Genomic DNA, 24,859 nt, shown 5'->3' with positions numbered 1-24,859 from the left:
TAATACTGACCTTCACCTACTGACCCAAAACAGTCGGGGTATGAAGTTTGACAGCTGTACGTCTAAGCAGGCTCCAGTTAAATCGATTTCAGCCAAGACTGGGTATAATGAACTTGACCTTTGATCTTCTCGTCCAAAACACGTTGGGGGTAATATTCAAACCAATGCAATCATCCTATGAAGTTTCATAGAAAAATATTATTATACCCAACTGCTTGCAGTTATTGATTGGTAAACGTCAAAGTCAACCTGACCCTTGACTTACCATTGACTTCCAAAACAAGAAGGGGATCTGATCGCAAAAGCTAGCAATCATGGTATGAAGATTAGCGGCGGTAAACCCAAGCATGATTGATATAGGAAACCGTTTTAAGACTTAAGGTCATCGTGACCTTAACCTTAACTTACTGACAGCCAAAAGCAATAGATGACAACTTCTGACCGTTGTTTCTCTTCCTATGGTGTTTAGTTTAGTTGATACTAATTTACTTTAGTTCCATGGTGATGAAAGGTTCAAGACTTTTTTTACCCACAATCGAGTCTGCTTCCTGGAAAAAAAAACAAAAAAAAACCAGTGATGGTGTCATAAAAGATGTGGCCGTAACCTCAGTGAAGTTTGACAGCTGTAGTCGAAACAGCCTTCTTGATTTGAACAAATGTCAGTCCGAATGTCCACGTGATATTGATTTTTTTTTTAAATTTAGAATTGCAGGTTCCTACTCTGTCACTTTTCTGTTGCAAAAACAACCACATTCTGTCATAGAAACAAAATAGAGGAATGTGAATATTCTCCACATCCATGCTCTTAGTTTCAAGAAACAAATATCTTGTACTTAATAAGTTATTGTAGGATGCCGCTTTGTGCGATTGATATTCAGACAACCCAGGGATTGTGGTGGGATTGATGGAGGAGGGTGGGGTGCAAACCATAAACCACCTCCGGTGTGTGATTGATATTCAGACAACCCAGGGATTGTGGTGGGATTGATGGAGGAGGGTGGGGTGTAAACCATAAACCACCTCCGGTGTGTGATTGATATTCAGACAAACCAGGGATTGTGGTGGGATTGATGGAGGAGGGTGGGGGTGCAAACCATAAACCACCTCCGGTGTGTGATTGATATTCAGACAAACCAGGGATTGTGGTGGGATTGATGGAGGAGGGTGGGGTGCAAACCATAAACCACCTCCGGTGTGTGATTGATATTCAGACAACCCAGGGATTGTGGTGGGATTGATGGAGGAGGGTGGGGTGCAAACCATAAACCACCTCCGGTGTGTGATTGATATTCAGACAAACCAGGGATTGTGGTGAGATTGATGGAGGAGGGTGGGGGTGCAAACTATAAACCACCTCCGGTGTGTGATTGATATTCAGACAACCCAGGGATTGTGGTGGGATTGATGGAGGAGGGTGGGGTGCAAACCATAAACCACCTCCGGTGTGTGATTGATATTCAGACAACCCAGGGATTGTGGTGGGATTGATGGAGGAGGGTGGGGGTGCAAACCATAAACCACCTCCGGTGTGTGATTGATATTCAGACAAACCAGGGATTGTGGTGGGATTGATGGAGGAGGGTGGGGGTGCAAACCATAAACCACCTCCGGTGAGACATTGGTTGGAAACATAAATGAGTACATTTGGAGCACAAATCAGTACAACAAACCAAAGAAGCGCGATTCAACAGCAGCATTTGCTCTGTAATCAATCTTCCAACAAAGAAGCCCCGCAGTTACGTCCACATTTCATTTAGATACCTGTAATATGAAATAAGGCACTGCCTCAATCGGGAATCGATCCGACTTCAACTCATCCCATAAGATTTGAAAATAACTGTCTCATGACAACACGGAAGGACACGTATTTTTTAATTCGATAGTAAATATCTCATTCGGTATATCGCATGTTACCGTAGAGGGATCGATTCCGTATCATTTTAAAAGCAGATTTTGGAATAAGAACAACACTGCGCATATTTGTACTGATGTGCAAGACGTTGCGGTTTTTGGACAAGTTATGTGGTCGGTTATTAGACACAAGAATAAAGCGTATTCTTCCAAAAAATCCGAAGTCAGACACTCTGTACACGCGCCGGAAGGACACATATTTTATTTCTATAGTATATATCTCATTCGGTATATCGCATGTTATCGTAGAGGGATCGATTCCGATTCGCGACGAAAATCGGTAGGATCGATTCCATATTAAGTATGTCAATTAGTGGTCGATTAATAGACACAATGAAAAAAGACAATTAATACTCCAAGCAGAACTCTGTACACGGAAAGGTACAAGTTATATGTCATAGTTATACCTTCACGTATATCCTTATCTAGAGGACGACCATTGGGTTGTACATGCACGTGTCGCCGGCTGCCAGTTAGTGTTTTGGTCGGGGGTTGGACGGGATAACAGAAGAGGAACACCTCATCTTTGTTGTGATATGATTGTCTCAAATCAATATATGAACTCCAGATATATGTCTACAGAATGTAAGAAAATTTGTTAGCAAAAAAATATGGCGTTACACTGTTTTGCAAAATGGCGAGTACGAATGTTGATTTGCTGTAACTGGTCAGTTTAGGTCATGTGATTTAGCTGTTCGAGTAGCATATATGACCCAAAATGTGCACCTCTGCACATATGTGTCCATTTGTAACTCGATCACTATATACCTTTGGTTACTAGGGTTACTTACTCTATGTCTTTGGCTTACTCTATGTCTTTGGTTACTGTACTCTTTTTCAAAATTCTAGTGTCAGTGCACATGTGTCCATTTACAACCCATTATATTCATTTGGTTACCAAGATTACTTACTCTATGACTTTGGTTACTGCAGTTTGTATTGCAGTTTGTATTGCACTGAAGACTGAAATTTTTCTTTTTGCTCTATTAATTAATAAATAATTAAATTAATTATAAATTATTTTCAATACAGGTTTCATAGGTATATGCTCTAGTAACCAAAGAAAAGAAGGGTAACCCAGTAACCAGAAAAAGATACATGGTTTTTCTCAACAAAATCTTATAATAGTCATTGGTAAAGGGTCAGCAGTACGTGTCTGTTTATGGTCAAGGGGAAGCAACGACTACTAAACTATAATAAAAGCTACTGTTGTAATACCGCTACACTATACTTTACGAGCAAGAGGTGTTTATTAGATGGTTATTAAGATGGACAACGAAACAATAGACACTAATAAAGTGTACAAACCGGGTAATAAGGTCCAAGGTCAATGCTGCACTCGGGAGATGAAAAAAAAAATCGCTTAATTTTGTGTTGGCTCCATATCTACCAAAGTACTGGCAAGATTTTCATTAAACTAGCACCAGTTGTTAACCTTATTAACACGACTTATGTCATAGGTTGCAAATAAATAATTAAACTATATTGCTGATATAATAATTATGTACACTTTATGTCACCCAGATGCGGTCAACGATTGATGCTTATTTTACGAAAATCCTCCCAGATGTTAAGAAGATATGGAGTGGACAAAAATAAGCAATTCGGTCTTTGAACTCTGTCTCAATGACCTTGAACTTACTGACAAAGGTCATAAGCTATGCACGTCATTCTTATGATGTAAAGTTTATGAAAATCTTTTAAGCGGTATAGACAACACGGAGCTGACACTAAGTTAACCTATTTAACTTTTGACAGCCAAATGTACCAATGACCCCGGACCAAGTTACAGGTTGTGCGATGATGAGGTAAACAAGTTATACTAGAATTATAAAAATCTGTCGAGAAGTTTAGAAGATATGGAGCAGAGACTTCAAGCTATTTGACCTTTGACCTCCAAGTTTTTACCTTGATCTCAGTGACCAGTTTTGTCCAATCTGCATATTGTCTTAATGAGGTCAAAAGCTAATGCTAGTTTTATGAATATCTTTCCAGCACTTTAGAAGACATGGGGCTGTTATGACGATAAGCTATTGACCTGTAACCTGCAAAATGACCTAACTAGGTTGTGCGTGCTCCGCATATAATTTTTGTGAGGTAAATGAACTAATGCTTGTTTTATGAAAACAAGTGTGGACAGGAAATTCAGCCTCCTCAGGCGACCTTGACCTAGTGACCTGCGGTTGCTCTTGATGGGGTTACCTATTGATATTAGCTTTATGAAAATCTTCACAGCGGTTCAGAAGATACTGACTGGATACGATGGACAAACGGACCAACATGTGTGACTTGGATATAGCCCCCATATACTTTGTATCTGGGGGTGTCATTAGTAATGACAACAGATATAAACTGTTTACAATGACTTGCTTTTTAAAACAAGCATTTCTAAATAGGATTGTGTAGAAAGACTTGGAATTTGATGGACAAGGTATTCCAAGAAAATATACACTGCATATTTACTACAATTATGTTTCCAGATTGAGTGCTACGTATAAGACAAACAAATTCACATTCTTTAAGAATTTAATAAGCCGTTTCATAACAGAACAGGATAAAAATCATTAATTCAATCATAAATATGCCACAATAATTCAATAAGTATGTATATGCACAACAGTTTAAACTAGGCAGTCACCGACTGAAATGTTGATACATCAATTGATAATAAATATCCACAGTACATCAACATGTCTATCAGACTTCTGTTTGAAATGGCAGGATGAAATAAATCCATCCCTGTTAATTTCTAAGTAAAAAGACATTCTCTCTTACCCTTGAAATGTTTAGGATTTCAAACAAAAGGAAGCATTCTACAAATTATATAGTTATTTTATTTTATTTTTAAATAATCTGTTAACATTTGTTTTATTAATCTATGCCTGATTTTCTTCATACTTTTATTAAATCAATATTCCAAAATTCTGTATTGACATATCATTGTCTTGCCCATATCGCTCATACAATGATATCTTGACAAACGAAGGTGGCTTTAGTTTGAACACAATTATAACAACACTAAGTGAAATGATTCAGAATGTATTCTATCAATAGAGACATCGAGATTTAATACTTGTAGGTATCTGTAGAAGTCTATCATAAAATTTAATTAGGATCGCTGGTATTAAAATCAGTAAATGGGAAGTTCAGAAGATCTTCGACAAAAATTTTACAAAAAACATCTGTTAACCTAATTCTGGGGTTTAGAGGATTGATTACCAAATTTCCCAACTAGTATGCATATGTACGTCTCCAAATTATTTTTTTTCTACAAGTATGCATACACATATTGAGATCTCAACTGCTCTATAAATAGACCTGCATCCATTGGCCACCAAGAAGCATACTCTTCTGTAAGATTGTTTGTTTTGGGTTTAACACCATTTTTCAACAGTATTTCAGTCATGTAACAGCGGGCAGTTAACCTAACCAGTGTTCCTGGATTCTGTACCAGTACAAACCTGTTCTCCGTAAGTAACTGCTAACTTCTCCACTTGAATCATAGGTGGAGGACGAATGATATCAGACAAAAAGGTCTTTTCTCAAATTGTCACGTAGAACATACCGGTATGCCCCGCTCTGGGATCGAACTCACAAACCCACGATCTGTAGATCTTCGCTCTCCTTACTGAGATAAGCAGGCAGGCTTACTCTTCTGTAAGAGATATGATATAGTCCAAAGACAAACAAGGACAGGCATCTGTTATCTGAGAATGACTGAGATGCAGATTTTAAGTTTTCATGTAAGTGTACTGAAATGTGTTAAAATTTAACAAAAGAAAAATGTATTTCTCCCGCCACTCACCACACACAAATTGTAAAATGCCACAAATTAAGGGCCATAACTTCAGGGAAAATTACTGAACCATTACATTCCAACTATATGTACAACTAGGCTTGGCAGTGGTTACTTGTGTGAAGTTAAGTGGAATTCCAACTGGTGGTATCGGAGAACTAGCAAAGATTAAAGAATTTGACAAATCAAGGGGCACGACTTTGCCGAAAATAATTTAATCAGAACATGATGATAATATGTACTGCCATGCTTCACATTAATCACTTGTGAGGTTTGGTGAAAATCTGCCCAATTGTGTAAACACTGTAAAATATGACAAATCAAAGGCCATAACCCTGCTGAAAAGCACTGAAACAGAACATGCCTGTGATATGTATAACTAGGCTTGGCACTGATAACTCTTGTAAGGTTTTGTAAAAGTATGCTCAATGGTGTAAGAGAAGTTGCAAAAATATCATAAATTTGACAAACTCCCCTTAAAATCCCTGAACCAGACAATGCCGATAATATGTATAAGAATTGGCACCGACCACTCTTGTAAGGTTTGGTGGAAATCTGCCCTATCATACAAGAGAATGAACTTTAGAATCATAAAATCAGATGGATCAAGGGAGGTAACTCTGCTGAAAAACACCAAACCAGAATATGTCCATGTCATGCACAACTGGACTTGGCAATGACCACTTTTGTGGAGTGGTGTAATTCCTAATGGTGGTATCACAGCAGTTGTTCGTACAAAGTAAAAATACAGCTAATCAAGGGCCATAACTCTGCTGAAAATCAAACCGTAAAATGCCGATGATATGCATAACTAGGCTTGGAAATGATCACTGTTGTGAAGTTTGGTGTAAATTTGTCCAGAAAAGTTACGTGGACAAACTCTGTGACAGACAGACAGACAGCAAAAAATTAATATGTCTCCCCCATTGCATGTTGGAGACATAAAAATGCCCAAGGCAATTTATCTGTCCCAGTTTTGGCAATAAGTTCCAATCACGAAGCTTTACTTGAAGTCCGATAAAGGTAATATTCTAATGTTCCTCGTATAAAATAAACAAATAAACAAGCACTTAACTATATACAAACATATTGCACTGAATTCATAACAATAACACAGGAAGCAGCATGGCAAAGAAACGATAATGACCTGACTGAATTCTGTTTTTTTTTAAATTCACATCAACAAAGTTCATATGGTGACATATAGCTTCATTTCAAGCACAGGTGGGCACCAGGGTAAAACCACCAACCTTCCGAAAGGCAGCTGAACGACTGTCACATGAAGACCTATGCAGTAAAAGTTACTGACTGCTGTAACTTCCTAGTAGCATGTCAAAAACTTTCCTCAACATATCAGATAAAGTCCAACTTTAGGTTTTAAGCCTGACCGTGCTAAATTTCTATAATGAATTTGTCCATCTTCCAATTTGGACAGTACCACTAACTGTTAAAAGGGATGCTTACCAAAAAGATACTGACTGAACAGAGCAGATCATGATCTACACTGATCGCAAAGGCGGAACCAATTGTGTCCAACGGTTAAAACAGTTCATAGTATATAATACAATGTTACACATTATTATTGATTTACATTATGTAAAAGACATATACATCACTGATATTGTTAGGTATAACAATAACATAATATGAGATTTCGTATGCGTAAACATATATTATGTCCCAGAAGTATTTTTATTCAATATTTCAGTGCTTGTGATAGGAAAGTTCACAATATTTTAAGCTTAACCAGATTTAAATATGGTATACATTTTAAAAACCTAATTTTGTTCAAAACCATGTAAATTTACATAGAGTGAAGTCATCCACTTAATATATTTGACAATTTTTAGTATTATAGGTAGGTATTTAAAATACATACGTCTACACATTCTGAAATCTCAACTAATGCCTCCCACAAAAAAAAGTCCAAGAGTATTTGTCAATTAATACAGTTATTTGAACAGAATGCATATGGCACATAAACTAAAATATAACACCTTGCATAGAATGAATCATAATCATATAGTTTAAAACAATTCAGTTTATATTAAAGATATATCACATTAAATAATTATAATATCTGTCTTTCTGCTAGCAAAAACCTCAAGATTACTTTCAATTCAAAAATCAATATTTATATATATCCCACATTTTTACAATATCATGTATACACTATATCTGGTAGTATTTGTGGTTTAGGGGAAAAAAATTAAAACTGGCATGAACTTTGACCAACTTTTCATGATAAAACTAGAGCTATCACTGAATTTAATTAATACCCCTGCAATATACCACTTTGACATAGGAAATGTGGTGATCATGTGCATGAAGTTTCATTGGAATTCTATGTGTAGTTCATGTTTTTGTTTTTTGTTGGGTTTACTGTCGCACCTAAACAATTTTAAGTCATAAGGACACTTCCCAGCTGTAATAGTGGAGGAAGACCCCAGGTGCCACTCTGTGCATTATTTCACCATGGGCGGGCGCCTGGGCAGAACCACAACCTTCCGTAGTTCATGTCATGAATTCTTCAGTTACAGACTGACTCACAAATTGCACGACCAACCATCTGTAAAACTTCCTTTTGTGTTGAGATAATGAAACTAGGTACTAGTCAGGAATTCGTACAAATGCATAAAAGGTTGCTGACTGTTAAATCAACAAAATAAAAGCGTCCGAAAAGTACCGCAGAGTATACAGTATTTACCATCAGCAAGTGATTCGGTTGAAAAATTAATGCTTACAATATCACATATAAACCACACAGCCTTTGACAAAAGGCAGTGTATCTGGTGGGAAAATGTGCATCATTTAATACATGGTATGGTCCAATATATAATTATACATTTCATTTAATAACAACTTGACAATGGTGACTAGTTACAGGTCCTAAAATATCTGTAGAAATGTACAGTAATTATGCTTGCTATATAAACAGAGAGCAAGATCACCCTGTATCACTCACCAGAGTTTCATAGCTCAAACAAGTTTAGGAAGGAAAATTTCTGAAAAATTACTCTGATAAATGACCCATAATTCAGGTGAGAATTTTTTAGAAGTTTTCCACAGTGCCACATAGGGAAAAGTAGACCCCCCTCTTGGCAGACATGCTTTTCTTTAGATAAATCAAGTTGGTTTTTGAATAATTTTAGTAGAGGGTCACCAAAGACACATTTCAAAATTGGACCAGTGGTTGGAACGGAGTGTTTAAGATTTTTTTATTTTTAGCTCTTGTGGCTATGTTTATATATAGATATATATAGGAACACTCTTTTTGGATGGTCAGCCAGGGATCATTTCAGTGAAAATATTTTAAAACCATACCAGAGGTATAGGTAGAGACAGCATTTTAAATTTAAGTCTGGCCATCCATGTATTTTAACAAATCAGAATAAACACTGTTTATAGATGGACACAAGGATCATCCTAGGTCAAAATTTTAGGGAGAAGTGACTTCTCCCTCCACAGAATTTAGGGAGAAGTTGAGGAATTTAAGGAGAAGAATCGGCATAGCATTCAGTTTCCTGCCTAATATATCCACTTTCTATGGGTCTAGCTGTAACCTATAAACAGTAATTATTTAAGGAAATTGATCTTTGCATTATCATTTTCATGAATTTCTAAATAAAGTATAAACTTAGCTATGAAAAAGTCGCCTTTAAATTTTTATCCGAAAGTTACACATCCGAAACTCGTAAATTTATCAGGTGCACGATCAAAATGCAGTGAAAATTTTCATTCATGGTTCGATTCTCGTGCTTTTATAATGCCTGATTTTTGCATCAACTTGTTCAGATTGATACATTTAATTAATTTATATATTATTTCTTTCGAAAATGATACCAAACTTGTAGATAATGACCATCTTTTTACAATATTTTGTACGGCTGTTCTGTCGCGAAATCATTTTTTATCCGCAGTACCCCAGCAATCCATTTACAGAAATTGGCCGTAATCATGGTAATTGAAATAATTTTTGAAGTAATCTTTAATAAAATGAAAGAATAATATACAATTGTTGCAGAAGATCATGCTCTCGTTAAGTTTATCGGCTTTTTACACGCAGATTGAAAATTTTCAAAATGGCGGCGGCTTACAATATTATTGATTGACACTGTTGGATATTAACGCTACGATTGGCTGAAGTTTGACAGGCGAGTAGGCGGGGTTGACTTTGGATTTATCGATAATTTAATCTAGAATATGCATCAAGTTTTACAACTTTAAGTAAACAGATAATAACTCGCTGAAAAACTCGGCGATTCGGATTTCGCCCGGAGGCAATAATTAGGCGAAGTGGCCAACTTTAAAGCGACGATATCGCTCAAATCGCCTTGTAGGATGATCCCTGCGGACATCCAAGGAATGATTCTGCAAATTATTTCAAAATCAGACCAAAACTTTCCATGTTATTTGAAGACTTTTGACAAACATTTTTTTTTTTTTGATAAATCAGAATAAGTTTTAATCATCCTTGTAAAGTGTCACAAAGGAAACCTCGAGTGTAAAAATATTTTTATACTATTTCATATATAGAAAAGCTATGACTTCCCCACCTTTTTTGACATATCTGAATAATTGGAAGAGGATGTTGTTTGAAGATTTTTCTATTTTTTGCTCTGGTGGCGCCAATGTACAATCAGCAGGACAATTCTGAAAACAGGACCATATAAGGATAATCCATTTTCAACTAATGAGATGATGTTTAAAGAAATTGTTGAAAGACAGACAGACAGATAATGGACAGGTGACAGACGGTGAGTGAGCACAATAGCTCACCTTTGAGCATGTTCTGCTCTGGTCAGCTAATAAAATACATGTTACAAAACACAAAAAAAAACAGTTTTTTTTCCTTAAAATCAGCTAGTTATATCATGATCACCTACATATATTGATGTATTCACCAAAACGTACCTATGTGATATATATACAAGTATAAAACAATTATATTTATCGATATCACAATTATGTTTCACCAAAACTATTCAGCATAATATTCACTGATAAAAGTATTGTACAGGTAGGTACATTAGTATATCCAAATGAGCCACGCCATGAGAAAACCAGCACATTGCGTTTGCGACCAGCATGGATCCAGACCTGCCTGCACGTCCGCACAGTCTGGTCAGGATCCATGCTATTCGTTTTCAAAGCCTATTGCAACTAGAGAAATCGTTAGCAAACAGCATGGATCCTGACCAGACTGCACAGATGCGCAGGCTGGTCTGGATCCATGCTGGTCGCAAACGCACGATGTTGGTTTTCTCATGGCGTGGCTCAAATGTAATTAATTGTTTGTTTACAGCTCATATTTAAGGTTGTGGACCTGTAATAACAATCCACAATTTCTGTGTGATTTCTTACAATCATACGCTATTTCAGCATCCTTCAACTATAACAAATATTTGCTTTTCCGTAACCACACCAAAGACGTAAACAAGAGCTGTCTGATGACAGCGCGCTCGACTATTCGAAGAATTGATTGAATAACGGGGTCAAAATATTAACATAGATATTCAGACAAAAGAAAAAAATAGATTAGACAATGTTCCAGTATTTGTGGATTTCGGTAAGTCTTGCACTAAATGGCAATGTGTGAACCAATTTCAAAGTCCAAAAAGGGCCATAATTCAGCCAAAATAGTTGTCAGAGTTATGTACTCTTGCCTACAGATGGAAATCATAATGATAAACAAGTGTTCAAAGTTTAAAAGCTATATGTCAAATAGTTTTGACAAAACATAGACTTGTATGAAAGCAGAACAGATTTCCAAGTCCAAAAAAGGCTGTTATTCAGCCAAAATAGATGACAGAGTTATGTACTCTTTCCTACAGATATAAACTATTATACTGAATAAGTGATAAAAGTTTCAAAGCCAGATGTCAAACACTTTACACAAAATATGAACTGGTACGGAAAACTTACTTTAATACAAGATTTCTAAGTAGAAAGGGGCCATAATTCAGCCAAAATCCTTGATGGAGTTATGTACATTTGCCTATAACTGGTCATGGTGATAGTAAACAAGTGTTGAAAGTTTCAAAGCTTTATCTCAAAAGACTATGCCAAAATATGAACTGGTACGAAAAACTTAACCAAGATTTCTAAGTCAAAAAGGGCAATAATTCAGCTAAAATGCTTGATGAAGTTATGTGCTCTTGCCTATAACTGGACATGGTGATGGTAAACAAGTGTTGAAAGTTTCAAAGCTTTATCTCAAAAGACTTTGTCAAAATATGAACTGGTACGAAAAACTTAACCAAGATTTCAAAGTCAAAAGGGGCCATAATTCAGCCAATATCCTTGATGGAGTTATGTACTCTTGCCTATAACTAGACACGTTGATGCTAAATAAGTGTTGAAAGTTTCAAAGCTTTATCTCAAAAGACTTTGCCAAAATATGAACTGGTACGAAAAACTTAACCAAGATTTCAAAGTCAAAAGGGGCCATAATTCAGCCAATATCCTTGATGGAGTTATGTACTCTTGCCTATAACTAGACACGTTGATGCTAAATAAGTGTTGAAAGTTTCAAAGCTTTATCTCAAAAGACTTTGCCAAAATATGAACTGGTACGAAAAACTTAACCATGATTTCTAAGTCAAAAGGGACCATAATTCAGCCAAAATCCTTGATAGAGTTCTGTGCTCTTGCCTATAACTGGCCATGGTGATGGTAAACAAGTGTTGAAAGTTTCGAAGCTTTATCTCAAAAGACTTTGTCAAAAAGTGGACTGGTACGAAAAACTTAACCAAGGTGTGACGCCGATGCCGACACTGACGCCGTGGTGAGTAGGATAGCTCTACTTATTCTTCGAATAGTCGAGCTAAAAATGGTACTAGTAGCTTTCTCGCTTGACGTTCAGCATTACGAGGATAGTGCTAGGACTGATTAGCCAGGTGTCAGTATAATGTGACTGGGTGGGGTATCATGCCATGTGTCTACGTCGTGATATTCCAGTGAGGCAGCACTATAAAGTTGGGCACAGTGCTCACTGCTACAAGTAGACACCGTCGTTTATATGACTGAAAAATTGTTGAAAAAGATGTTAAACCCAAACACACACACACAGAATGCTAAAATTGCATACAGAGAATTTTAAAACTGTGTATAGATTTTATGTAATTAAATGGAAAATACCAATTGTCATTATAAGACCACTACCTCAACAATGTATAAATATTGCATTCTGGAGTGATTTAATACTAGAGCTTTCACTACAACTGATTCATACCATCATAAAACTGCAAAAAAACTAGATATCATCAATATGAACGTTCTGACCAATTTTCATGAAGATCTTGTGAAACAATGGCCTCTAGAGAGGTCACAAGGTTTTTCTATTTTTAGACCTACTGACCTAGTTTTTGAAGGCACGTGACCCAGTTTCGAACTTGACCTAGATATCATCAAGATGAAAATTCTGACCAATTTTCATGAAGATCTTGTGAAATATATGGCCTCTAGAGAGGTCACAAGGTTTTTCTATTTTTAGACCTACTGACCTAGTTTTTGAAGGCACGTGACCCAGTTTCAAACTTGACCTAGATATCATCAAGGTGAACATTCTGACCAATTTTCATGAAGATCTTATGAAATATATGGCCTCTAGAGAGGTCACAAGGTTTTTCTATTTTTAGACCTACTGACCTAGTTTTTGACGGCACGTGACCCAGTTTCGAACTTGACCTAGATATCATCAAGATGAACATTCTGACCAACTTTCATAAAGATTCCAAGAAAAATGTGACCTCTAGAGTGGTCACAAGCAAAAGTTTACGGACGCACGCACGGACGCACGTACGACAGACACCGCACGATCACAAAAGCTCACCTTGTCACTTTGTGACAGGTGAGCTAAAAAATCAGAAAAAAGGGAGAAATTTTTTTAACCCATATTGTCCCAAACCAAAAAAAAAAACTGGTTATCAAATGCATAAAAACAACAACAACAAAATGACTCGTCTGTCACAGAAATCAACAATGATTTGAAAAGCACGAAAAAAAAATTTGCAAATAGCCAGCTGGCATAAATTATTATGCCCATTAATATGAGACGTAAATCTGAAATTATAATATAAGGAAATGCCAATTTGAAGAGAATGGTATAAAAAAAATTACCATAGACTCCACTTAAACATTTCTACTTTAATTCAGTTAAGCGTTATTTGCAAAAAACAAAACTTAATGCCATGTACACTGGCCTATATGGTGATACAGCAAAACAGTGTAGTCTGTAGCAACAAATAATGATCACAGTCTCTTGTGCATACTGTTACACACAAGTTAATCATGCTACTTCTTTGTGGATTAAAATATAACTGCAGAATCACAACAACATTATCTTTTTTTGTGGCAAGTTTTTGAGGAAATATTTACATGGCAAAGATATGGGTGATACACAACTGAATATCATGGGATATAAATGTTCCAGTTTTGTTCAAGACCTTTAAAGTGTTTACACCATAAGGACATGGGTTCATATTCATCAATAATTTACAGTATGAAACTTAGAATAAGACTAAATAGCTTTGTCTATAACATACTGAAGGTGATAAAAAAATTTCAAAGCTGACTGTAGCTGTAAAATGTGTATTCATGCAAAGTTTCATTACTGCCTTTGCTAATTTGACAAAGACAGAGTAATACAAAATTTATCATTTTGAGTCTATTGTCCGGACTTAATTATCTGATGAATACCTTGAAACAGAAAACTGATCTTCAGCATTTTCCACAAATAAGTAGCCAACTGGGCTCAATTTGCAAACAACATCTCAACTATCACTATTACTACCCTGCAGCAAAGAAAAGTTTTAACTGTGCCTCAGTTTTCTATCTTTTGTCTTCTTAACAGTCTGTTTAACTGAGAATATTATGACAACAAGAGGACCATGATGGTCCTGAATCGCTCACCTATCCCCACATGACCCAGTTTTGAACTGAGTATGACGTCGTTATTTCTATTATTTGACATAGTGACCTAGTTTTTGAGCACATGTGACTTAGATATCATCAAGATAAAAAATTCTGACCAATTTTCATGAAGATCCATTGAAAAATATGACCTCTAGAGGTCACAAGGTTTTTCTATTATTTGACCTAATGACCTAGTTTTTGAAGGCATGTGACCCAATTTTGAACTTGACCTAGATATCATCAAGGTGAACATTCTCACCAATTTTCATGAAGATCTCATGAAAAATGTGGCCTCTAGAGAGGTCACAAGGTTTTTCTATTTTTTGACCTACTGACCTAGTTTTTGACCGCACATGATCCACTTTTGAACTTGACCTAGATATCATCAAGCTGAACACTCTCACCAATTTTCATGAAGATCCATTGAGAAATATGGCCTCTAGAGAGGTCACAAGGTTTTTCTATTTTTAGACCTACTGACCTAGTTTTTGACCGTACGTGACCCAGTTTCGAACTTGACCTAGATATCAAGATGAACATTCTGATCAATTTTCATGAAGATCTCATGAAAAATATGGCCTCTAGAGAGGTCACAAGGTTTTTCTATTTTTAGATCTACTGACCTAGTTATTGACCGCAAATGACCCAGTTTCGAACTTGACCTAAATATCATCAAGCTGAACATTCTGACTAATTTTCATAAAGATCCCATGAAAAATATGGCCTCTAGAGAGGTCAAAAAGTTTTTCTATTTTCAGACCTACTGACCTAGTTTTTGACCGCACGTGACCCAGTTTCGAACTAGACCTAGATATCATCAAGGTGAACATTCTGACCAATTTTCATGAAGATCCATTGAGAAATATGGCCTCTAGAGAGGTCACAAGGTTTTTCTATTTTTAGACCTACTGACTTAGTTTTTGACTGACTGTGACCCAGTTTCGAACTTGACCTAGATATCATCAAGGTGAACATTCTGACCAATTTTCATGAAGATCCATTAAGAAATATGGCCTCTAGAGAGGTCACAAGGTTTTTCTATTTTTAGACCTACTGACCTAGTTTTTGACCCCATGTGACCCAGTTTCAAACTTGCCCTAGATATCATCAAGGTGAACATTCTGACCAATTTTCATGAAGATCTCATGAAAAATATGGCCTTTAGAGAGGTCACAAGGTTTTTCTATTTTCAGACCTACTGACCTAGTTTTTGACCACATGTGACCCAGTTTCGAATTTGATCTAGATATCATCAAGGTGAACCTTCTGACTAATTTTCATGAAGATCCATTGAGAAATATGGGCTTTAGAGAGGTCACAAGGTTTTTCTATTTTTTAAACTACTGACCTAGTTTTTGACCCCACGTGACCCAGTTTCAAACTTGACCTAGATATCATCAAGGTGAACATTCTGACCAATTTTCGTGAAGATCCAATGAGAAATATGGCCTCTAGAAAGGTCACAAGGTTTTTCTATTTTTAGACCTACTGACCTAGTTTTTGACCCCATGTGACCCAGTTTCGAACTTGACCTAGATATCATCAAGGTGAACATTCTGACAAATTTTCATGAAGATCTCATGAAAAATATGGCCTCTAGAGAGTCACAAGGTTTTTCTATTTTTAGACCTACTGACCTAGTTTTTGACCGCATGTGACCCAGTTTCAAACTTGACCTAGATATCATCATTATGAACATTCTGACCAACTTTCATAAAGATCCCATGAAAAATGTGACCTCTAGAGTGGTCACAAGCAAAAGTTTACGCACGGACTGACGGACGCACGCACGGACGACGGACGCCACGCGATCACAAAAGCTCACCTTGTCACTTTGTGACAGGTGAGCTAAAAATGTATATACGTCCAAAAAATATGTTTCAAGGACACAGCTAAGATAATGCACACCATGCCCAACTACCTCAACAACAATTAGCACTGTTGTACCGGGACAAGTACGCCTATCAAGGTCAAAGCATTTTGGGTATTGACAAGAAACTAAACTGAAAACCAGCAGCACATGATATTTCTATCCGACAATTTACCACAACAGCAACTGTGACTATGAAACCCTCAAAATCAGTATGTGTCCATGGTGAATGTTCTTTTGGTACTAAGGGTCACTATGAACTTGACCTAGGACCCACTGACCTCAAAAGTGTTAGGGATAACCCACTAAGTACTTGTCAAGTTGAACTGTAGTGTCTTTCTCAAAATATAACAAACTGTCAATGTGACCTTGACCTTTACACTGCCTGCCAAGTTTGAGGATCATAGAGAAAACGCTGGAAGACCACTGCCATCACATGATGCTTCCCATCAAGCATACAAAAAGCAAACCACATGCATTTAGAGGTACATGTCCTCAGACTCCCTTGAAAGTTTCTGCCTCAGTGGATTTTTGTCTTTTGTTTGGGTTTTAAGTAACACTAACATGTCTGTAAGTCATATGTTCACTTGTCCAGACTTCTATGGAGGAGGAAGATCCAAGCACCCCTCCATATATTATTTCAGGAACACATGAGTACAGGAGCAGAACCAACAACCTTCTACAAGCCAATTGGGTAGCTTTTTTATAAGGAAGAATTCTACATCTACCCAGTGAGGGTCTGTGTATTTCAGCATCTGATTACATGCCTGTACCTGCTTTCCTAAGCTGAACACATTACTGTTACATAGATGATTTTTAACAGTAGTTTTTCAGTTCTGTATTGAACTGCTCCAATGGTGATAAAGCAACAATAATCTCATAAATAAGGTTGAAAGATGTACACATTATCACACACTCAGCTCTGTGCTGCAGGCTGTCCATTTACAAGTCCTTTTAACTGCTTCAAGACCAGCTCTTGTAATTTCTTCTTGTCTCTTTCATTCTTCTTCAATGATGCAAAAACTTTTGTTTTCTTCTTCTCAGAGTTACTTAACCTGTGCAAAAATTAAAAATGTTCTACAATTACAGTAAACCTCACTTATAAGGAACTCGGATATAAGGAACACTCGGTTATAAGGAACAGTTTTCAATTCCCAGATTTAATTCCTTCTTATTCAATGTAAAAATCCTGGGTTATAGGGAACTCGGTTATAAGGAACACTCGGTTATAAGGAACACTTTTTCTAGTCCCAAAGTACGAAATTCAATGGAAAACCCCTCGGTTATAGCGAACAGACATTAAGAATAACAAGAGCACCGCCTTGCGGGTGCTGACGCTCATCTGATTTTTTTTGTGTAATAGAAATATTGTCCTACCCATGATTTTCTAAGTCTAAAAAGGGCCATCATTCTTGCAAAAAGCAGGATAGAGTTATGTTTCTTGATGTTCAGTGTCCACTTATGATGGTGAAAAACTGTTGCAAGTTTTAAAGCAATAGCTTTGATAGTTTATGAGAAAAGTTGACTTAAACATAATACTCAACCAAGAAAATGATTTTCTAAGTCCAAAAGGGGCAATAATTATTGCAAAAAGCAGGATGGAGTTATGTTGCTTGCTGTACAGGGTCAGCTTATGATGCTGAACAAGTGTTGCAAGTTTCAAAGCAATAGCTTTGATAGTTTAAGAGAAAAAGTTGACCTAAACATAAAACTTAACCAAGAAATCTGATATTTTCTAAGTCCAAAAAGGGCCATAAATCTTGCAAAAAGCAGGATGGAGTTATGTCTCTTGCTGTACAGGGTCAACTTATGATGGTGAACAAGTGTTGCAATTTTTAAAGCAATAGCTTTGACAGTTTAGGAGAAAAGCTGACCTAAACATAAAACTTAACCAAGAAAACTGATTTTCTAAGTCCAAAAGGGGCAATAATTCTTGCAAAAAGCAAGATGGAGTTATGTTTCTTGATGTACAGGGTCTGCTTATGAGGGTGAACAAGTATTCCAAGTTTCAAAGCAATAGCTTTGATCGTTTAGGAGAAAAGTTGACCTAAACATAAAACTTAACCAAGAAATCTGATATTTTCTAAGTACAAAAGGGGCCATAAATCTTGCAAAAATCAAGATGGAGTTAAGTTTCTTGCTATACAGGGTCAGCTTATGATGGTGAACAAGTATTCCAAGTTTCAAAGCAAAAGCTTTGATAGTTTAGGAGAAAAGCTGACCTAAACATAAAACTTAACCAGGCAACGCCGACGCAGACGCCGACGCCGACGCCGACAACCGCTCAAGTGATGACAATAACTCATCATTTTTTTTCAAAAAATCAGATGAGCTAAAAAATCATTGAAAACTGGAAATAAACAGGAGAATTGCTGATGACGTCAGAGTAACGGCGGCACTTTCACACGCTATTATGCACACGAATAAACACATATTATTTCATTTCTATGATCTTTAGTTTGTTTTATTTCACAGACATGATAAAAAGAAAATAAATAATATCATCATTAACTTATATTTACTCGAGATTATGTTTGAGAGCTACATGTATAAGATATTTCATGTTAACAATACTGAACGAAAATCAGTCGTGGACACGGTCATGTCATACTATCCTAAAAAATGTGTTAATTACGCATGATTAACAATGGCAAACAGTCCAGTTTACCAAATTTTCAATTGTAAAAATTATAGCAGGTGCTAAAATGGACAATAGCAAAACTATAGGTATCATTTACACTGTATGGCGCCGTTGTCTAGTCGTAATGCACTGTATGTCATAAACACCCTACTTTTAAATGTTAATTGGTAGTCTAATTTAACATTTTTGTATTAACTATTTGAACATTTATTTTATATTAGTATTGATGCCTATTCACATAACATGCTGTCGAGCAAGGTAAGGGCTGCAACATATTTTATAATCATAATGTAGTGCTCTCCTAAAACGGAAGATAGAAATAGCCGACAAAAATAAACACAAATCACGTCATTCTTACCGACGTACATTTTGGCTTAGTTTAGGTTTTAGGTACTAGACTCACAACTTTCTCACATAAAGATTCATGGTCGACCCGGAGCCCTTTTTAAACGTCAGTGAAATAGTGTTTGCTATACAAATTGTGTTCGTTATACAAACCTCGGTTACAAGGAATTAGTTCGCTATATGGATATAAGGAACCTCGGTTATAAGGAACAATTTTTAGAGGTCCCAAGCTGTTCCTTATAAGCGAGGTTTACTGTATACATCAATCATTTACAATTAATTCCTCAGAGTCAATTACAGGTCAAATATATCATGAAACAATGATAACTTAACCTTCAATGGTAGACTTCTCTAGAATCCCAGTTAATTATTTAGTCCTGTTCAAAATTGCAGGTCTTTTACAATTTGAAACCTAAGATTATTTCAGAATTTTGCTAAATCTTTTTTAAACTATTTGTTGCATATGCAGTATTAAAATCAATAAAATTTTGATTTATTGTAATTTTAGCCAAACTACTTCCCAGCTTTGGATGGGGGAGGAAGACCTCTAGACACTATTTCAGGCAAAGACAATTGGGTAGAAACACCGACTTTCATTTGAAAAGATTTTAGGTGGGGTTTCAAAAGTGATGAGGGATAAGTGATCTGATGTCAGTTACTAAACCACTCGGCTGACTGTATCAATGAAATTAATGTGTTTACACAATGTCCCATTGAACAGATTCATGATAACCCACACAATTGTACCTGCATGTGTCCTTTTTGTCTTTACCTGCAGAAATGCACTTTTCTGCCAGGAATCATACATCTCTGGCAAATACAACATGTTGTTTTACTGGGTTTTATGTCTTTTTTTTAAACAGTATTTCAGTTATTACTGCAGGTAAGTTAACTTACCCAGTGTTCTTATATTCCTAACTAATGTTAACCTATTCTCGGCAGATTACTTCCAACTTCCAAACATAAACCAGAAATAAAGAAGGATTAACAGACGAGTATAATTATGTTTTGTCTTCAGCCCATCTTCACTAAGAATGTAAACCTAGCCACAGATTCAAGTATACAACCTCCCAATTGCCTGATCAGAAGTTACCTGCTGAACCTGTCAAGTTACCCGGACAGGCCAGTACATAATTGTGATCACCATAGTTAAACTTCGGCATCAGAGCTATGTCATTTCTGGGTTTCGTTAAATATATAATTGAGCTGTGCCATGAGAAAACCAACATAGTGGGTTTGCGACCAGCAAGGATCCAGACCAGCCTGCGCATCCGCGCAGTCTGGTCAGGATCCATGCTGTTTGCTTTGAAAGCCTATTGCAATTAGAGAAACCTTTAGCGAACAGCATGGATCCTGACCAGACTGCGTGGATGCGCAGGCTGGTCTGGATCCATGCTGGTCGCAAACCCACTATGTTGATTTTCTCATGGCGAGGTTCATATGTTAATTACCATTTTACCAAAGTATCTAAACACAAAGACACACTTCAGTGTGTTCAAATACTAATAAACAATTACACTTACTTTTCCATGATACTGATAGCAACATGAGGTTGAACACGGCTATACTTGGCTTTTGGGTTGCCATATTCATTGAGATATGTAGACCAGTCATCCTTCAGAAACAGATCCATCAACTGAAACATGTTTACTGCTGTATTAACATCACAATGACACAGTTATAATTCACATGCCGACTTTCCAGCTTTTGGTGGTGGAGGAAGACCCAAGGTGAGCTTTCGGGTATTACTAGTATAAAAGAATTTTACACAACAAACAAGGTAAGGGCATATATATCTTCTAATGATTTTTATCAGGGGAAACTGCAGAATTTTTATTTTATTTCTTTATGAAGAAATTTGTAAGAGGGTCCAAGAAGCTGAAAAATAAAACGATAGGAGAAAGAGTACCTGTCTTAGATCAGCAAATGCCAGCTGCAATGTACCATCATTGAATCCCGGTACTGGTTCTGAAGCTGCAAACTCTGTAAAAGAATGAAAGTATTGTCAGATACAGAATTTTGTCAGACTTGTCAGATATAGAATTCTGTCAGATGTGCTGGATACACTGAAATGTTTCACATCTTTCAGAAACAGACTTTTGTCAGATACACAGAATACTGTAAGATACAGACTTTGTCTGATATGGAATTCTGGGCAAACTGTCTAGGTAAGTCTTACAAAAGTTTCCATAGTCTGTGTGCTTGGAAATGCTTTGTTTTTACAAAACAAGCTTTTGTTTCAATGTAAGCATTTTTATGTATGTTAATTTCAACTTAAAATACTACAACAAAATATTTCATCACTCATAACCTACATATTACCGTCTATTCAAGTAACAAGTTTTACGAACCTAGCTTGAATACTTTTTGAGTAATTGCAGGATCCAGATTTGCAGATGGACGGACTGAGGGCATTACTATAGTCCCCGTCAGTGTTCCACCAGTAGGGGACGAAAAACATATTGTTGGCATTTCGCCAAAACATCTATTTTGCAAGAGCAAGAATTTCTATAAACAGGAATTTAAGTGTGTTAAATTATGTGGACTTGCGCAACCATGATAGTTACAAAATTTAAGCATCCACAAAATTTAATTGTTCCACAATATATAGGTTTACTCACCTTCGCACTGTGTAATATCAAGGTTAAATTGTTGCAATGCATGAGGAGTCATTAACTGGACATTGTTATCCAGCAAGAAGTCCATCAAGCTTTGAGCAATGTGTTTACACGCTGACATACACGCAGTCTTTGCTACCTTCTCCTGAAATATCAACACATTCAGTTAAAATTTTGAAGATACATAAGCATCAATTTATTCATGTACAACAGGGAATGACGTATTTTCAGGTTTCATGGAAGTTCTGTAGCCATTAAATTGTTTGACAGAAACAATCTTAGTGCACTCCAAATAGACGTGCAGTCTCGTCTGGATCCATGCTGTTCGCTTTCAATGCCTATTGCAATTAGAGAAACCGTTAGCGAACAGCATGGATCCTGTCAGTGACCAGACTGGGTGGATGCACAGGCTGGTCTGGATCCATGCTGTTCGCAAATGGACTACGGTATGTTGGTTTTCTCATGAAGCAGCTCAATTGTTTGCCATTCAGGTGTGTATTATAATATGAGCCGTGCCATGAGAAAACCAACATAGTGGCTTTGCGACCAGCATGGATCCAGACCAGCCTGCGCATCCGCGCAGTCTGGTCAGGATCCATGCTGTTCGCTAACAGTTTCTCCAATTCCAATAGGCTTTAAAAGCGAACAGCATGGAGCCTGACCAGACTGCGCGGATGCGCAGGCTGGTCTGGATCCATGCTGGTCGCAAACCCACTATGTTGATTTTCTCATGGCACGGCTCATATATAATTCCTTTGCATCTGAACTAGGAATCATGATTTTATTCAACGATAAATCACTGTTTGGGATATATTATTTCTTAACTTTAGAACTTCCACTTCCTGTAATCATTCCTTATATACATGATTCTGAATCAACAATATATCTGCCTGAAGTGCATTTTACACAACACCTATGTTTAAAACAAATCTATTTAAACTAGAGCTATCACTAAAGGTGATGAATGTACCCCCCGCATGCACTGACACAGTACATTGCAATTGGACGCACACAAGATTGCATAATTATGTGGACTTTATGTATATAGACTGTATGTATACAGTATAGTAACAAAAAACAAAGTCCCATAACTATGCAGAATATTTATCTAAAAGAATGTAACATGCACCATGCACAACTAGGGTTGGTACTGATCACTTGTGTGAACTTTCATTAAATTGTGTGCAAGGGTTTGGTAGATCAGGCACGCACAAGATTGCATATGCAGACTGTATGTACATAGTATGTTAACAAGAAACAAAGTCCCATAACTCTGCAATTTTTGTCGCTGAAAGAACCTAACATGCCCCATGCACAACTACTTTGTTACTGATCACTTGTGTGAAGTTTCATTAAATTGTGTCAAGGGGATGAGGAGAGATGGTGCACACAAGATTGTGTCTATGTATATAGTATAGTAACAAAAAAAAGTCCCATAACTCTGCAAATTTTTTTTCTGAAAGAACCTAACATGTCCCATGCACAACTACTGTTGGTACTGATCACTTGTGTGAAGTTTCATTAAACTGTGTCAAGGGGATGAGAAGAGATGGTGTGCACAAGATTGTGTCTATGTATATAGTATAGTAACAAAAAAAACAAAGTCCCATAACTCTGCAATTTTTTTTTCTAAAAGAACCTAACATGCCCCATGCACAACTATTGTTGTTACTGATCACTTGTGTGAAGTTTCATTAAATTGTGTCAAGGGGATGAGAAGAGATGGTGCGCACAAGATTGTGTCTATGTATATAGTATAGTAACACAAAAAAACAAAGTCCCATAACTCTGCAATTTTTTTTTCTGAAAGAACCTAACATGCCCCATGCACAACTACTGTTGTTACTGATCACTTGTGTGAAGTTTCATTAAATTGTGTCATGGGGATGAGAGATGGTGCACACAAGATTGTGTCTATGTATATAGTATAGTAACAAAAAAAAACAAAGTCCCATAACTCTGCAATTTTTTTTTCTGAAAGAACCTAACATGCCCCATGCACAACTACTGTTGATATTGATCACTTGTGTGAAGTTTCATTAAATTGTGTCATGGGGATGAGAGATGGTGCACACAAGATTGTGTCTATGTATATAGTATAGTAACAAAAAAAAACAAAGTCCCATAACTCTGCAATTTTTTTTTCTGAAAGAACCTAACATGCCCCCTGCACAACTACTGTTGATACTGATCACTTGTGTGAAGTTTCATTAAATTGTGTCGAGGGGATGAGGAGAGATGGTGCGCACAAGATTGTGTCTATGTATATAGTATAGTAACAAAAAAACAAAGTCCCATAACTCTGCAAATTTTTTTTCTAAAAGGACCTTACATGCCCCATGCACAACTACTGTTAGTACTGATCACTTGTGTGAAGTTTCATTAAATTCTGTCAAGGGGATAAGGAGAAATAGTGTGCACAAGATTGCATCTACGGACAGACGGACGGACAGACAGACAACCTGAAACCAGTATACCCCCCCTTACAACTTTGTCGTCGTGGGGGTACAATAATATGAAAAACAAAGATAGAATGTATAACTGTACATGAAGTAAGATATTCAGGACTAAAGAATGACATCATTGTGAACTTACAACAGAATAAATGTACCACATCATGTGGAAATTTTTCAAAACAAAGTCTTATGAAAATTCTGTAACAATCAAATATGCCAAACAAGTTTTTCAAATATGCAAGATTTTTCAACTACAAAAAAATCAGTTTTGTAATTAACTCAGGCTAAAAGCAGCAATTATATTTC

The 24,859-nt window shown here is 36.6% G+C and overlaps 1 protein-coding gene across 4 annotated transcripts in view; it reads right to left on the bottom strand.

Annotated features, from left to right (window-relative positions):
* Nucleotides 1–4,423: 4,423 nt before the first annotated feature.
* Nucleotides 4,424–24,859, bottom strand: part of LOC123546829 (exocyst complex component 6B-like) — a 51,937-nt gene continuing 31,501 nt past the window's right edge. For all 4 annotated transcript variants that reach the window (XM_053551148.1, XM_045333418.2, XM_053551147.1 and 1 more), the window contains 4 exons: nt 22,101–22,242; nt 21,389–21,462; nt 21,003–21,115; nt 4,424–17,548 (listed from right to left, as the gene is read on the bottom strand). In XM_053551148.1, the coding sequence (XP_053407123.1) occupies nt 17,410–17,548; nt 21,003–21,115; nt 21,389–21,462; nt 22,101–22,242 (468 nt within the window). In that variant the 3' untranslated portion in view covers nt 4,424–17,409. The remainder of the gene's footprint in view (nt 17,549–21,002; nt 21,116–21,388; nt 21,463–22,100; nt 22,243–24,859) is intronic.

Source organism: Mercenaria mercenaria, chromosome 9 (genome assembly GCF_021730395.1).
Source record: "Mercenaria mercenaria strain notata chromosome 9, MADL_Memer_1, whole genome shotgun sequence".
NCBI classification, from domain to species: Eukaryota; Metazoa; Mollusca; class Bivalvia; order Venerida; family Veneridae; genus Mercenaria; species Mercenaria mercenaria.
This window is presented reverse-complemented; position numbering and strand designations above follow the sequence as displayed.